The following is a 17,650-nucleotide window of genomic DNA, read 5'->3' as shown; positions in this document are numbered from 1 at the left end:
ACAGCAATAGTATTTTTTTAAGATTTAACTGTTGTAATTAAAAACTATATAACTTTAAATTGGGGAAATGCTTGTATTTATACAGCGCCAACAAATTATGCAGCTCTTTTAAGTCCAGTATCATATTACTAACTGTGCCTAAGGGGCTCACAATCTAATGTCCCTACCAAAGTCATATGTCAATAACACAGTCTAAGGTCAATTTTTTGGGGAGAAGCCAATTAACATAAGTGCATGTTTTTGGAATGTGGGAGAAAACCATAATACCCGGAGGAAACCCAGGAAAAACATACAAACTCCTTGCAGATGGAATCCTGGTCCATGCTGCCCTAACTTTGCAGGGAGCAACAAGTTGAGCTGCAGTAAGGGCTAAGCTGTGCTAGGTATTTCTGAACGTAGCCAGGAAGTGCATTCACCAGATCCTAATGACTGGCGCTAGGTCTGCTTCAACTCCAGAGAAGAGATCTGGCCCCTAAGTTCCAGAGCGTTATCTAACCTAGGGATTGTTGGAATCTTCCACACACAATGAAATGTCAGTGCAGCAATATGGCTACTATCTTATTATTTTTTTTAATTGACTATAACCAGAGAAATATGTGTTTCATTTATGATGGAGGTTACTTTTTTTTAGGTGGAGAGGGTTTGCCTTCCATCTAAAACGTGTCACATGTGTAGCACATTGAGATTTCACATGTTAAGTATTAATACTGCTGCATGCTGAAACCTAATGTAGCAATAGCAACCTAAAACCACACCTAGACCAGAGAACAATACAGTGATTTTTTTTTAATATTTTCTCTGAATGATGTCTCATCTGCTTCTTATACCAAATAAAACATTTTGCCAGGGGAGGGGCAATGTATTTATATTTGTGAGGATTACTTGTGCAACTCAGAGCGCTTGATCTACAGCATAAGCAACCAAGGTACTGTCATTTTAATCTTCTTTTTTTCTATTACTGTTATGCATGATTCAATTGTCTTTGCTACTTGAAGTGAGGCAGGAACAAAGCCCTTGATGTTTTCAGGTACTAGGTATCCATGAACAAAATTATTCTGATTTGAGAAAGAATAAGCCACCAAGTAGTTTGGCAGCAATAACATGATATTCCATGGGAAAAAAGTATAAAATATTGATGTTTTTTTACTTCCACATTTCCACTAAATGTGAAAAATGGTGGAAAAATTCTGCATACTGTGTTTTACAGTTTTCTCTAAGGAGGTTTCTGAAAGGTGAGTCTAACTTTGATCAATCTGCTATAATTTAAGAGGACCTTTTGGTAGTTTATAGGTATGCATGAATACATTTATGACATGTTACAATTTAGATGTTTTTAGATAGGAGTCATTAACTGCAGTATTGAAGCTCTGGTTAATCGACTTGGTTTAGGTTGAGATGATGTAATCAGTCTGCTGCAGGTAGATGGAGGCTTTTGCCAGTCTCCTCTCCTTTAGACTTCAACATTTTAAGATTATTTTTCTCACTGTTGGTGAGGTTGTGGTGCGTTTATTGTTTAATCACTGCTTTGGAAAAGATGCTACATGAAGGATCTAACTGTGGCAGGTCAATACAGAATGAATGGGGGCACGCAATGAGTGGTTCAGTACAGCTCACTGATGCCCGCTGTCAAATCTGCAAAAGTTGATTTTTCTATTAAGAACCAGTGCCGCAGTCCAGGCAGCAGAGTAGCTGGCAAGGTGGCAGCAGCCAGGAGCCATGTGGGGACCCGCACAGTAGCAAGGTGGGAGATTTGTCTGTGCTGCAAACATAGCCAAGAACACCACAGTCACCAGGATTAGGCCATTTGTAAACAGCATCTCAGCCCAGAATCTAGATAACACCTGGAAAATACCTCAACAAAGATGTCACTGGTTTTATAGAAATAAAATCAGAAGACAACATTCTCTAGAGGTTCTACTATGATCACTATGGGTAATAAATATCTGCAAATGATACAGTGACATGCTACATAGTAAACTACATTCATTTTATTAAAAGAAAAATCTTTCAGACTTTTTATGCACTTGCATTACTTTTTACATGTTTTTAAAGAAAACATTTATAAAACAGAAGAAAACTAATGTGGGGGAGAGGATTTAGTGCAAATCAACACCGTCAGCATATATATATATATATATATATATATATATATATATATATATATATATATATATATAGATATTGTCTAATAATTTTTGGTAAAGGAAAACTGTTGTCTTCAGTTCTGATGTCTACAAAAAGCATTAGCTCTGAAAGCATTTTCTGATGAGAACCAGCAGCTCACAGGTTAATGAGTTCAGATTTATTTAAAAAAAGGTACTGCACTGTAATTTGTAATACATTTACACATATTACTAGTTGCATAATCATAAGATTGCACATCCATTGGAACACCCTGACAAGTCATTAAAATTCCAGAATATTTTCCTTGGTAGATGACTTGACATGCAAAGTATAATATGACATGTCTGTACATTATACAAACAAGGCAGTTGTCTACATATATATATATATATATATATATAAAAATATATATAAACATATATACATATATACACATACATACACACACACACACTTATATATTATATACACGCACATAAATAAATATACAGCTGTCATATTGAAACCTGGCTGAGGAGGTAACTGCTATATATAAAACAAAGTGCCAGTCCCTTAGATAAAAGATGCTTACAAGTGCGGGACATTGGAAATAGAAAAACAAACCATCCTCCAGTGTTGCACTCTGGTAAACTACTCAACTCCTTCTAACATTTACCTTTAAAACGAAGGTCTTTGTTTTCTTGCATTTTCAAATATATGCGAAACAACACCAGGATAAAATGAATGGGAACTCATTGTCTCTGTAAAGTCCTCTCTTCCCCTCCAACACCTTACTTTTTGCTACCCAACGTTTTTGGCAAGAACCAAACTTTGTCCAAATTCTGATAGAATCTATTTTCAAGGAGTAGGCATATTTTTTCACATGACTATATGTGGTTTAGGTCATACTCTGAAGCTGTTTAAAATTACTTTTGGAAGACTACTGGGCCAAGGTGTGTACAAAAGTGTTCTCTAAGCAATCATTGTAGGTGTAACTTTTAATATATTGTTGTGGGTGGAAAACTGAAATTAATGGTATTAGAAATAAACATAGACTTCCTGAAAAACATTCCTACCTCCTTCCTAAATAAAATGCCCCATCACAATTGCCTAAATTAAGGTGGAAATATAGGAAGGTGCTCATTGGCTTCATTATTTACATGCAAGCTGTCATTGCCTGTGTTTGTTTATCCTCTGTTCGTGATTAGCATAGCTATTGAATCTGTCTCCACAAGACCAATTTATTACACACAAACCAGCCATAATTTCTGTATGGGAACACATAATAAGTTTTTTACAGGGCTGTAGTAGACAAAGTAAAATATACCTAAAATCTAAACACGTAAAAACTGCTTGTTCCCAGAACACAACTTACAATTGAAGTGAAAGTCTGGCATTACATACAATAACAACCTGTTCCTAAACTCCTTATTCACCCTATTGATAACTGCCTTTGTCCTAAAAAAAACTGTCTCCTGTGTTAAAAATATAAATCCCTCTATTTCACAATACAGCTTCCATGGTTAGTTCATGTCCTGTTTAGGGGGAGCAATAAATAATTTTATTTTTGTTGTCAGACAAAATCTCCCTGGTTTGTATATAAAGAAATTAGAATCCTAGTTTCCCCCCTCAGTTTTTCACTTTTCCTACAGCAGGATCTTAGAATATTTATATGATGCATCTACAGAATGGCTAGCCGAAGGGGGGACCGACTTCTTAAAGCAGACTTATCACCGCAATTTTTACTTTATATAGAAAGGTAGATAATCCTTCTATATAAGGTAAATTGTTCTAATAATTGCTTTTTTTTAAACAAAAAAAAAGCAAAGCCCCTCGACTTGTGTCATTACCGACACGGTGGTAAAGACTAAATGAGAGTGCAGAGCCTCCTGGGATACATATGTCATGACTCCCGGGAGGCTTCAGCACATGCCCAATCTCAGACATGTGCAGAAGGGGCTTTTCAATCATTGCATGTACAATACATACATTTTAAATAAATTAAATAAATATGTAGTTTTTTTTTTAAATAGCTAATCTGATGTGTTTTTAGATAGCTTAAGTCCAGCAATCTTACTATCAGCTTAGCCTCCTTGAAAGGGTGAAGCTTATCTTATTTTACCCTTTTATGTACTTAGTTTTAAAAATATTTATGTTCCCAGAAGGTATAATTGTGTTGAACATCTAAAGTTCTGCTTTAAGTCATAAAATAAACTTTCAGAATATTTCATGATATTATCATGAACAACCCTACATACTTAAGCAATCTAATATGTTTTTATATCTGTATGTTTTCTATCTATCTATCTATCTATCTATCTATCTATCTATCTATCTATCTATCTATCTATCTATCTTTCTGTCTATCTATCTATCTATCTATCTATCTGTATAATTTAACAACTTAGAAATATAAAGATGAACAATTCATGTGAAATGTTAAAAGTAAAACTCTTTTCATTTCCAGATAGTTATGTATTATTTTATAATTACTAGAGAGTCTTATGTTTTACAGATTTAAACTCAGTTACTCTCACATGTGCATAACCAGTCTAACATAAAATGAGAGTTTTTAGAAAGTGCTTACTGCACTCCTTTAATGAAAACCGATGATCATACATTTTTCATTTTATTTTGTAATGTCCCCAATAGCGACACAGAAGGCCATATTTGTTTTATTCAAAACTAACAAGTGAAACATTTTAAAGAGTTTCTTCCCCAGAATATGTGGGCAGCATGCGCTGGCAAATGAATTTCTGGGCAAGTAAATCAAAGGTTTTTGGACTTTTATCTAGCGCACTGGCAGCACTTTGACCAACAATGACACCTGTTAAGTATACCTGTTCTCCTTCTTCTATTCTGAATCCTGAAGTTCATTTGTTGATAGCTGCCAGTATGTAGAAAAATGCTGAAATGCTTCTTGGCTCAGACTATTTAATTTTTCCAGTTATCATATGATTTCTTTTTAGGATGTAGCCCTTTCATGGACTTGGAGAACATTTACATTTTAAAAGAATATTTACTCCCATGTTATTTCAGCTTGTTCTTTCTAAGACCCATTTGACAGCAACTGTGTTAAATTAAAAATGTACTTTTCCCCATGTCCTAACAAAGTAATTATATCTGGACATATTTATAGTAAGTAAACAGAAGTCATTACTAGTCACTATACTATGCTGGGAAGGTATCTTGGGTATTTTTATTATTCACTATTGCTATATATATATATATATATATATGGCATTCCATTGTGCTCTCCTCCATAGAAATGCACAGTGGTCATTCCCATAAACAACGTACACAAACAACTTTATTCTATAAAGATTTCTTTCTCCAGAAGTAAACCATTTTTAGTGTACTTAGATCAGCTCTCAGCCAGAATAATATGCCTTCAAATGGCTGCTGTCATAATTGATCAAATGTGCAGCCCCATGGCACATACAGACCTGAATAGAGGCTAAGATGGATTGATCTGTAAAGGATAGGTAAAGTTAGTTCTGCTGTAACCCATACTATAAAATATGTTATATTTTTCTGACTTTCACATAGTGAATTGTCACTAAACAGTCTATGAACTTGTAAATATAAGAACAGGAACTATTTAACATTTATTGCCCAAAATCAATAATTACTAAAAATGCAGGTCATAATACAAGTATTAATATCAATTTTTGTTTTTACTTTTCTTCTTCAGATTTGGCAGACAAAAAAATGGATATTTGTGCTGCAAACAACCAGTTTGCAGTTGATGCTTTCCTAGAAATAAGCAAAAGTGCAGAAGGTCAAAATGCTATATTCTCGCCTCTGAGTTTATTTACTGCATTTTTAACCCTGTTGCTGGGATCTAGTGGTAACACAGCTGCCCAGATACGCAAGGTAAGTTTAGATTTGTAATAATAAAGCAATGCTTTTTTGTATGGTATACTGATCTGTCAAGAACTAGGTCCATTGCAAGAGATTTCATTTTTTTCAGTATTTAATGTGTAGAAGTTTTTTTGTATGCTGAGGTTGAAACAAAGAAATAACTCTTTCTATTTGCAGTGAAGAGACAAATTTTGCATCATTTGGTTACATCATATGCATAATTTATTTAAGACAATGTTATTCCCCTCCAATATTTTTCTTAGAGTGAGAAAAGGGTTAGTTCTCTCCTACCTATGTGTGTAAATGTGAGCCACCTCTGTAGAATACAGTATTAAAGACTACATATAGCAGAAAGAAAGAGGTTTGAAGCTCCAAAATTAGTGCAAAATATTAATTATATATTTGTACATTATTGATCCATACATCATTATTCGGTATAATTGTAAATAGTATCCCCACTCTTAACAGTCACAAGATTGGTATAACTATTCTAGACAGTAGTGTTCTAGCACCATATAGTGATCATAAAATCAAAGGGGGGACCTATTTAGGTCACATATGTCCCGACGCGTTTCGCTAAATTGTGGCTTCTTATAGGGTTTGTTGTTGGGAGGGCTGTATGGTCTACACATAATTTAGAGAAGATAGAACAACTCATATAATTTAAACATAGTCAACATAATGTCAAATCTTGGTGTACAATTAAGTATATCTATAAAGGACAACTCAAAAATACTTTCAAAGAAATTCAAAATGATCACAATGAGACATCATATTTGATTTTGTATAAGTGAATAACTATACCTATACCTGGAATTATATACTCATAATTTCATATCTGATGCCATAAAAATCATCTAGTATATTTATTATACATATTACATTGCCAATAGTCATTATAGGAAGGAAAGTATACTTGTAAAAAGGTAGAGTTACTTACGTTTGAGGTAGTGATTGCAAAACAAAGTGGAAATATTGGAATAATGTAACAGGATGGTCAGTGAGGTAATTCAGGCTGCAATTAACGCTGATGGAAAGAGTAGTACAATGCTAATGTGTTAAGTATGAACTATGAACAGGTTTAATGAAGTATTAAGAGTAGTATATATTATTCTTATTGTATTTCTATATATAAGGTACATACCGCAGTAGTGTTCATATATATTTTTTTATTGCAATCAGGTATTAAAAAGCATTTATTCCAAATGAAGTCAAGAGGATATATATATATGTAAAAAATATATATAGTCTTCTTAGAGGAGAATACATTTTTTGTGATTTGCATCCAAAACAGAAATGCATATTCCAGAAATGGTGCAAGATTCTCTCTTGATTTGTATTATATACCTAATTTAATAGGGAGTGGTTGCCGAGTACTATTGGCTCGGCAACCACTCTAGTAGTATTTTCTAACATTATCACTGCGGGATTGGCTTCCTCTCCTTCTGTACCTATTTTAATACTTTAAAAATGCAGTTCAGCATGGCTTTCTATTGTTATGTATCATCTGCCAGAGCTTCCAGACTCTGTGACTTCTCACAGTTGTACTCCCCCTGAAATGTACTGTATGATATATCCCTGATTTAGGCCCCAAGTTCTTTACAATTATCAACATTAAAAACGTCAACATTAAAAACCTAAACATTGAAGTCTGAATGTAAATCAGAAACCTCATGTAGACTTTTTAAAAAATACATGAATTATTGTCATCTGTAATGAAGGAAATAGTACTTTTAATGGCAAACCCTTATTTATTTATAAACAGGATTGAAAGTAACAGTCCCAATAATAAAAACCGTTGTACAACCCTAACAATCATGTATGGTGTAGACATGTATGATCAAACGTGCTACTCTCAATTCTGCTAATAAGCTCTTTTCTCAGCTATATATGTTTTTTTTTAAAGAAAGCTTATCAAGATAAAATTGATAATGATATTGAATAAAAGATATATAATGTTTCTATTTTTTATTATAAACATGTCAATAGTAACAATAACAATATACTTTTTCATATTACAAGGCGATGCACGTCAGCGATGGTAAAGAGGTTCATTTAGAATGCAAAAACCTTTGGGAGGTGTTGGAGAAAAAAAGTGATGGACATACATTAATTATTGCCAACAAATTATTTGGACAAAAGTCTTTTAAATTTCATCAGGTAAGAATAATATTTTGAACATTTCTTTAATAATTTTGTCAACAGCTTTTTATGTATTCATCTGTTTGCCTGGAGATAAGCTTGAAGGCATCCGTGACATTCTTTAGTTATTATAGTTAAAACTCTTTAGAATAAATAGTAAAAAAAAAAATCATAATTCCGCATTCCTATTCTTTGTTTTTCAGACATTTTTGGAAGATACAAAGAGTCTGTATAATGGAGGCTTGGAACAACTAGACTTTTATAACAATGCAGATAAATCAAGACAGTACATCAATAACTGGATTAGTCAACAGACAAATGGTATGTGTTATTTTTTATTTAGTGCTATAAAAATAGGACACATATTAAATAAAAAAAGTGTACAGGAAATATATGCTGCAAAGTACTAATATGATTTAAAAGATAAATTCTAGTTACATTGGGAATTCATTCTGGATGGAAATCAGATGTCAGAATTCAACTAGTGAATAATGTATAGAAACAATATCTAATGAGTGAATGAAGTCCTTTCATTAGGATTTTTCAGCAGAATGACCAGTCCCAAATAGCTGTAAAACTCAACATGTAAAGTAACTAACTAACTTTGTAAGCTCTAAGCCTTCTTGAAACTCCAACGTGCACATTTGGTTAGCTATATTTAGGGAACCATGCCCATTCATCCTGGATCACTGCAAAGTTGGTATACTACAGTACAACAAATGTAACAGGCTGGGAAATTAGCAGATAACAAGGTCAGATAATCTAGGTCAATACCAGTAAATAAATGGAATTTAAATGAATCATAAACTATCCATGAGTCAGAGTCTCAGTATGATGACCATAAATAGATGTGAAAACAATGTAAAAAAAACAAACACTTGCAGAATACAATAAACATAAAGCTTTGATATTTTTCTAACTATTATTTGTCACTTACTGGAATGTGAATACACCAATGGGCCTTAAAATGATTTATATTATTGTAATAATAGAATTGTTGTAATATATGGAATAAAGCAGATTTTCAGCAATTGATCATCTTACCACCATTTTCTGTTGATTTCAAAATGCTCTGCATTTGTTCTATTTTTTTTATTAAACAGTCAGTCTATCCAAAAGTGTATTTTAGCTTTAGATGAAACCTGGTGATTTAAGTTAGTTTCTGTCTTCTTTCATGCCTTAAATATCCCAACAGCTAAATTGCCCTATTATCATTTCTGACAGAGGAAGTAGAGCATCACACTTTGCCAGGAATATACCAGGATTTACTACCTTGCTAATGTAATAAAAATATCCTAAATCTTCACCCAAAAATGGGTATATTCAATTCAATTAGTCAATAATATAAAAAGCACATTTTTTCAAGTTATGATTTTTAACACTCCTAATACTTCCACACAGTTGTGTAGAAAAAAATAGTTGAATGGATGTGAGGAACTAAAACGGAATGAATGACGTGACATCTTGATCATGGAGTGTCATTGGCTGTTAAAATGTTACTTAAAAATCTTTGTTTTGCAATGAGCCAGAGATGATTTTAATGCATTTATTTTACTAATTTAAAGGGAAAATTCCACAATTATTGCCAGAGCAATCTGTTTCACCAAACACAGCACTGATTGTTACGAACGCATTGTATTTTGCTGCAAACTGGACAAAACAGTTTCGTGAATCACGGACCCGCGATGATACCTTTACCTTACTGTCGGTATGTACATCCTTGCATATAATTACCTATTTTCCTAATTATATATAAACAAAATAGCAAAAATATTTACTGAATCGTACCCATCTGTAGGTATACAATAGTTTTCTTCGACTAAGAACATTTCCATCAAGATTATCATTGTTATCCACTGTCTTTATGTGAACTGGTCCACACTTTTTTTCTACCCATGGCTATTTATTTCCATTGGCTACTAATGTTTGTGAACATATTGAGCGTGATATATGAAGGCTCCCCAAGGCAGGGGGAGATAGACTATTATGGGAGAACCTGGGCGATCCAGAAAACCTTAAATAGATTTTCTGTTTTTAACAATGTGAAAGCAGTTCTAAAGATCATTTGCTAATAGTTGGTGATTTTTTTTCAATCCAGGATCAAATCCATTCCAGGTTTGTTGTATCACCCAGGTTCTCCCATGATAGTCTCTCTTCTCCAGTATTGTAGAAATTTAATAAATCAGACCCATTTTGTCTATATCCAAAGCCTTTTCATTTACTCTTACATATGCAAAGGTTAACACTCATCAGTTTTACTGCTGTAGGAGGTTCATTAGAGAGATTTCCCCTTTCATTCTGTCTTAAAGGCACAACCTATTACCAGACAGAAAGCGAGGGATAAATCTGCAATATAGACATAGACAACAATACAAACTGACAGACGTTCTAGCATTTCCCATACTGTACCTAATTAAAAATACATCTTCACTTTTGTCTGTAATGTACCTTTCACTAGCTGTCCTGGCAAGCATCTCTCTAATATACTCTCTGTCTGTAGTAAAACCTGACATAAGTTTTTATTCTTTCTAACTCTATCCAAAACTTAAAAGAAAAAAAGTTTTCAGTATAGATTTACTTTCACACACAGAGCTGTGGTGAAAGGTTCATGGGCACACAGTTGTATTTTACTTTGTCAACCACACTAACCAAAGCAGTAACGTGGCATGACCTTATGAGTCACTCAAAACAACTTTTGAAATTCGATTTAACCTAATGTTATCTCTCAACCATACTGCAATTTGTCTCACTCTGCTGTGAGGCAATTATAAAGAATTCCTGTTTTGTAGATTACCCTCAGTTATGGGTATGTGTGTGTGACACCTAGGCTGTAATCCACTGAATATTTTGGATTAAGGAAGGAAACTGGAACATTCAGAGGAAATCATTGCAAATAAAGTGTGTATATGCAAATCTCATACCCATATTATTTATGATAGTAATGATATCCACATCCTCAGTGCTGTAAGATATTTATTTTTTAGCTATCATTTGAGTTTGGGGAGCTGATAGTTACTATTATTGAGATTTTGCAAATGTATCTCTTGGATTTGTTCCTGCCCGGCCTGGGATATTCTAATTCTAATGCAAAAGATCCAGTTGAGAGAGTGGAGCATCTTTGTATTTACTGTTTTAGCTGTGTCTTCTGGGAAGAAAGATGGCACCAGCAGAATCTGAAAGAAAGAAATAACAGATAGGTAAACTGTGCAGCATCAAAAAAAAAAAACAAATTTGGGTGCAGTGACCCTTTAACATCAGAATATACTCTGACCACTATCATGTATAAATTGCACAGTTTTAACAAATAACAATAGGGCAACAGTAAAGAGTTGAATTACTTATTTAAAATGGTAATGGAGCAAAGCCAAATGCATAAATCCCGTATTATGCCATAAAAGATTTAGTGTGAAGTGTTTTATTAGGTTAGATAAATGTAGTTTATAGTTTAAGTAAGTGCTGGTTTTAATCCCATTATGCATTCTTGCAGTTCTAACATACAACCATTAGGTGACAGTAAAAAGTCAATTTACCGTTTTAGAATTGCATATTAGCACACAACCATGAGGTGGCAATAAAAAGTTTTATATATTTATAGTATAGGATTATACCATGAGGTCACATGACTAATTAATAAAAATGTAATTAATGTTGACACGCTTATGAAAATGTTAAATTCATGATTCCACTGTATAATCTGTAGATGCTAAAATAATTTCATATGTTTTTCAGAATGCCCAAGTACCAGTAAAAATGATGTCTATAGTAAATACCTTTAAAATAAAATATGTAGAGAACCCTGGATTAAAAATCGTGGAACTACCATATGGACCAAAAGGAGATTTTAGTATGGTGACAATAATTCCAGACAGCAATGAAATTTTTAAAACGGTAAGTGCTGTGCAAAACAGAACTTTGTGTTAAAAATAAATATAACCAGGTACAATTACTGGTGTCTATCACAACCAAGTCTCAAACCCAGCTCTGGATGCTACAGCTGCAAAACCAGCAGAATACTAGGGACATACTAAACCCATGCACCTTTACACAGTGCCTATCCACATCCTTCAAAAGTTGGACAAGTATAACAGCTACTAACAACTGTCTCAATTAACACTGACTGTGACAAGTTCTCTTTCATATTTTCATGGTTCTAATATTTGCTGTTAAATATATATTACATATACACCCAGGTAGACAAGGATCAGTTGAAAGATTTACAAAGATTCCTTTAGTTACCTCAGGGTATCTGTACTGCAGCTTTCCTCTCCTTTCGGACAATGTACGTTCCTTTCATAGAATCTTTTACATTTTTAGTTCATGGTGACCTGTATAAAGTTAAAAAGTTAATTTATTCATTCTTCATCTTCTTTTATTTTTTCCAAAAACAGGTAAATAAGATGATGTCATATGAAAAACTGAATACTTGGATCAGTTCTGCAGGTATGAAGCTGACTAATATAGCACTACAGCTGCCAAAATTTAAAGTGGTAAAAACCTTGTCACTAAAGCAAACATTGACATCCATGGGAGTTACAGATCCATTTAGCCAGGTCAAGGCAAACTTCTCTGGAATGACTGACCAGGGCAATATGTTCATGTCTGAAGTATACCACCAAACTTCCCTTGAAGTGAATGAAAAAGGGACTGAAGCTGCAAGTTCTACTGCCTCTGTAATGTCGTTTCGTAGTATTCCAAATGATGAAATTAAGGCAGATCGCCCATTTTACGTTGTTATCAAACACAACCAATCAAACTGTATAGTGCTTTATGGAGTGGTAAACAAACCCTAAGAAAATTTATATGAAGATCACCACTTCTAAAACTCTCTGAACTCACTTTAACATCCATTTGTAATGTAAAAAATTATTATTCTTTTATATTAGTTTACTTCAAAAACATAATATATGTTTGACATTGTACTTTTGTTACATTTTAGTATCTAAAATGGCAGGAGAATTGTGTTTTTTAATAAATTATCCATGCTCTTGTGGTTGCCTTGTAAATACACATTTTTTAGTCTGTATATATTTATAAAGGACCATATTTTTGGACCATAAAACGCACCTGACCATAAGAGTAATTGCATGGCAGAACATTGCAAAGAGAGACTGCATGGCAGAACATTGCAAAGAGAAATTGCATGGCAGAACATTGCACAGAGACATTGCACGGCAGAACATTGCACAAAGAAATTGCATGGCAGAACATTGCACAGAGAAATTGAATGGCAGAACGTTGCACAGATAGAATGCATGGCAGAACATTGCACAGAGAGAATGCATGGCAGAACATGACAGGAAAGCTACAGCTCACCTGTCATAGGAGAATGACGTGCTGCACAAGAAATCCAACACTGCTCACCTCACACTGCCCACCTCCTGCTCTCTCTGCCTCCCTCCCCACTTCCCACTGTTACAGGGAGCCTTCTCACACAGAAACACATCCCCAGCATCTCTATAGACAAGAGCTGGTGATAAACACAGGGAGGGGGAACACGGGGCTCTGAGATCGATAGGTTAAGGTAGGTGTGGACGGCTTTATGTTTTTTGTAATCTGGGCAGGGGAGGCTGTGGAACAAAGGGGGCCATGCTGCAGGGGGATGCCAGGTTAGATGGAACTGCAGCCGCCTGCAGGGGCCCCCCTTGGAAGCGCGGGAGGGTATTCAGGCCATAAAAGACACCCCCATTTCCCCCTCCACCAGTTTTGGGGGAAAAAGTGCATCCTATGGTCCGAAAAATACAGTATAAACACTTTAGTGAATATATATAATCTCAAATATAAACTGATTTGATTATAAAAAGAGGTACCCACTCAAGTAAAAGCCTAGGGAACACAGTGTGTCTGTCACTGCTAACATTCAACAAAGTAATCAATAGTAATGCCTATAAAGTGAATGTGAATAAATACATCTATGTTTATTTTTAAAACATGAAAAAAGTTATGAGTGTGGTTTTCTTTTTTTAGTTTTTCTCTTTCACAGGTTAAAGTATATGGTACTTTGGAGTTGTTTATAAAGGGTCACTTGCCTTTAAAGAAGAACTTTCATTAAGAAAAAACATCTTTATTTTTTTCAAAAGCCTTCAATCCCTCTTCAAGCCAAGTCCAGTTGGTCCTGCTTCTTCTTTCTCACATGGACAGGCCATTTTCTTGTTCTGGTTTCAGCTCATGCCACCTGATCATGCACTTCCCAGGTGTGAGGTCGGGTAACGTGTCCTTGTAAAAATGTAAAAAATGCATGATGATAGCAGCACTTTTTTTACATTTCATTTCATACTCGTGTGTTTTGATATACTGTTGATCCATACATAATTATAATAATCACATCTAATGTCATCACATCTAATCACATATCTCCAGTCCTGTTACAATTTCACAGGACTGGCATATTAATACTAGACGAAGGTTCTCTGTACAAGATAATATGTTTTCGCAATTTCGCCAGGGTTGGCTTCTTCAGGGGTATAGTGTTGTGAGGACTGCATGGTCTGCATATAAATTCATGTAACATATATTGAAAAATACAAATCACAGAAGAGTATGTACATTTAAATATAGATATGTAGATACAAGATTCCATAAGGTATAAGGTATTGTGAAACATAAACAAACACATGAATCACTTATATTGTCATCCATACTAGTGACTAAACTAATGTTAATAAGCGTTAATACATAAGAACATCAAGTACTGACATAAAAATCCTAAAAAACTTATGTAATGGAAAATATCATTAGATAGTGGTAATGATTAGTGTTGGTGTTCAAATTCGGGACGTCTTTATATTAGACCCGAATATGGCCGTTCGAATTCGGGGAGACCCGACCTGAAAAACATGTGGTTCGTGAATTCGTCCCTCCCACAGTGCCTAGGGACCTCCCTCACAATGCCTAGGGCCCTCCAATAAGAGCAGGGATCCATTCCCCCATCTTTGTAGAGGTAGGCAGCCGATTGGCTGTCTTTCATTGCATGCCACACAGGCAGCCAGGGCTTGCCTGCATTTACCACTAGTGATGGAGATCTGCTAGCAGATGCAACCTCTCTGTGCTGCTGGCAGTGTTAAAGTAAAATTAAATTGCTGCAGTTAGTTAGATAGTTAGACTGTTTCACTATTATTCAGATAGATAGTTGTATTGTACTGTATTGCTTCAGTACTGTAATCTACTCTGCTCAGATAGGTAGAGTGTTTCACTGTTAGTCAGATAGATAGTTGTATATTGTACTGTATTGCTCCTGTCCTGTAGTCAGTCAGTGTGTCAGGGTACCCAGTCGGCGTGCACACCATCACACTTGTACCGAGAAACAGTCAGACAGACGCAGTGACTGACGTCACATTTGTATACTGTGCTGCATATTACAAGCGTCACTGCTGAAGGAAAGTGTCGTATACAACACACAAAAAATCTGCTTACTGTAATAATTTACACTTTGTGAAGCATATTAGCTCAAAAGTATTTTGCAGGGTGTGAAGCCACAAAAAACATTTTAACCATGTCTGCTGGTGCTGGTGTGCACCCATTATTACCGCGCCTTGAACAACAGGTAGTAGAGTACATGACTCAGCCTGGGTCAAGTGATTGCACACCCTCTTCCTCCCAGTCCCAGAGACAGGCCTCACAGGGGTCCCTAACTATAGTCCCTGATACACATCTTCCTCTTACTTCTTCCTCCTCAGCTGGAAAGTCTTGTGCAGAGCAGAATGTTCATGAGTACGTAGAGGAGTCCCACCAAGGGGATGGAGAGGCAGGGCAGGTCCCATTCCTTGGGCACACAGTTGTTTGAGTCATCTGACAAAGAGAGTCCGTTCACAGGCTTTCCCTCCTCTTACCTTCCACCCCAACACTCTGAGCCAGACAAGCCACTTCAAACTGGCTCCAAAAGGCCGCTGCTTCCTGTTGGCACATATAGGGAAACTGTCTCTTCTAATGATGATGATGATGATGTCCTTGATCTGACATGGGAGATCATCATAGGCAGGAAGAGGAGCAGGAGGAGGAGGAGGAGTGTCCATAGTGATGACAACACTATGGCCATCTGCAAACTGTGTGCTCAGCAGCTGAAACGAGGCAAAAACCCAAACAAACTTGGAACAACTTGCATGAGCACACATTCAAAAAGCCACCACCTGGTAACCCGGTGGGAATACCTGGGCAAAGCACAGAGCTCTGTGTGTCGACCTCTGCCCCAGAAGCAAGCTCAAGCTGCTAGACCTTCTTCCGCTGCCTTTCTTCCTTCTTCCGCCAAAAGTCCCCGTGCTGCTGCCAGCGATTTGAGTGGGGGATGTAGTCGAGCTTTACAGTTTACAGGCTCTGCCAGCGGTGATGAGGAGCTCCAACACAGAGCGGCTGGTGTTTGTCACATTGCTAGCAGTCAAGACCAGGCATCATTGCCATCCCCCACACCTTCTACCCCATCGTCCAATATTTCTGCTGCTAGCATTAGAAGCATCCAACCTTCCATCCCCCAGATGCTGCAGCGCAAGAGGAAATATGGCCTAAATGACCCCAAAACAAAGTTAATGTGGCAATTGCACAGCTGATTGCGTTTGAGCTCCTCCCTTATCAGCTGGTGGACTCCAATGCGTTGGGTTTCGCATTCCTCTGCACGAACCCACAGTACGTAATGCCCAAACGGCAGTATTTTGCACAAAATTAGTTCCTGCTTTGCAGGAACACGGGTAGATCAATGTGTCCATGGCCCTGCAGCACTCAGCAGTTTCTGGCAAGGTGCACCTGACAACCGACAGTTGGTCGAGCAAGCACGGACTGGGAAGATATATTTCCTACACAGCTCACTGCGTAACTTTGGTGGCAGCAGGGGAAGATGCAGCTGCAGGAAGACTTGCATACCTAGCTCCGCCCAGAGCACATCACCATTCAATCGCCTCCTCAACCTCCACTGCCACCTTCTCCTTTGACTTGTCTGCCTCAACCTCTTCCTCCAGGGACACTTTGCCATGGAGATCCAGCACTTCTTATCCACCAAGATCTATTCCTCACGAGCAACATCCTGCAGTTTGTTATTTCGGCGCATAAGTGATGCCTCGGCTCCCTCAGCCACACGGGCGCAACCATTCTAAGTGCCCTGCGGGAGCAGGAGAACATATGGCTAACTCCGCATGGACTCCAGCCAGGCAAGGTCATGTGTGACAATGGGGCCAATCTGCCTACCTTGCCTGGCCCACGTCATGAACCTCATGTACAACGTTTCCTTGCAAAGTACCCAGGCCTCCAACCGCTGTTGCTGAAGACCAGAAAGTTGTCAGCGCATTTCTGCCTGTCCTACACAGCCAGTGCCAGATTGGTGGATTTACAGCAAAACTTCAATCTGCTGGTGCACTGGGTAATTTGTGATGTGGCCAATCGTTGGAATTCCACCTTTTACATGCTGCAGCGGCTCGCTGAACAACAGAAAGGGGTGGTGGATTACGTGGCAGAGTCTGCTCGATTGAGACGCTTACCTACATTACCTTACTTTAACCCTGAAAAGTGGCTGCAAATTGAGGACTTGCACTGTATTGGCACCTTTAGAAGAGGCGACCAA

General features: G+C 36.5%; 1 protein-coding gene across 1 annotated transcript; it reads left to right on the top strand.

Annotated features, from left to right (window-relative positions):
- The first annotated feature begins 882 nt into the window (after positions 1-882).
- Positions 883-14,003, top strand: LOC140332020 (serpin B10-like). The gene is made up of 7 exons (XM_072413332.1): positions 883-925; positions 5,798-5,979; positions 7,990-8,127; positions 8,313-8,430; positions 9,675-9,817; positions 11,839-11,997; positions 12,498-14,003. Exons 2-7 carry the CDS (start codon positions 5,815-5,817, stop codon positions 12,897-12,899), a joined length of 1,125 nt encoding a protein of 374 aa, XP_072269433.1. The 5' UTR covers positions 883-925; positions 5,798-5,814; the 3' UTR covers positions 12,900-14,003.
- Positions 14,004-17,650: the final 3,647 nt, after the last annotated feature.

This window comes from Pyxicephalus adspersus, chromosome 5, assembly GCF_032062135.1.
Source record: "Pyxicephalus adspersus chromosome 5, UCB_Pads_2.0, whole genome shotgun sequence".
Classification (NCBI taxonomy): domain Eukaryota; kingdom Metazoa; phylum Chordata; class Amphibia; order Anura; family Pyxicephalidae; genus Pyxicephalus; species Pyxicephalus adspersus.
The sequence above is the reverse complement of the archived record's forward strand: the minus strand, read 5'-3'. Positions and strand labels throughout refer to the sequence as shown.

Bases quoted from the DNA above. Each gene is read 5' to 3' on its own strand.
- LOC140332020 (XM_072413332.1), top strand. From the start codon at position 5,815: ATGGATATTTGTGCTGCAAACAACCAGTTTGCAGTTGATGCTTTCCTA. The intron at 5,980-7,989 runs GTAAGTTTAGAT...TCATATTACAAG, and splicing joins CAGCTGCCCAGATACGCAAG to GCGATGCACGTCAGCGATGG. The intron at 8,128-8,312 runs GTAAGAATAATA...TTTGTTTTTCAG, and splicing joins AGTCTTTTAAATTTCATCAG to ACATTTTTGGAAGATACAAA.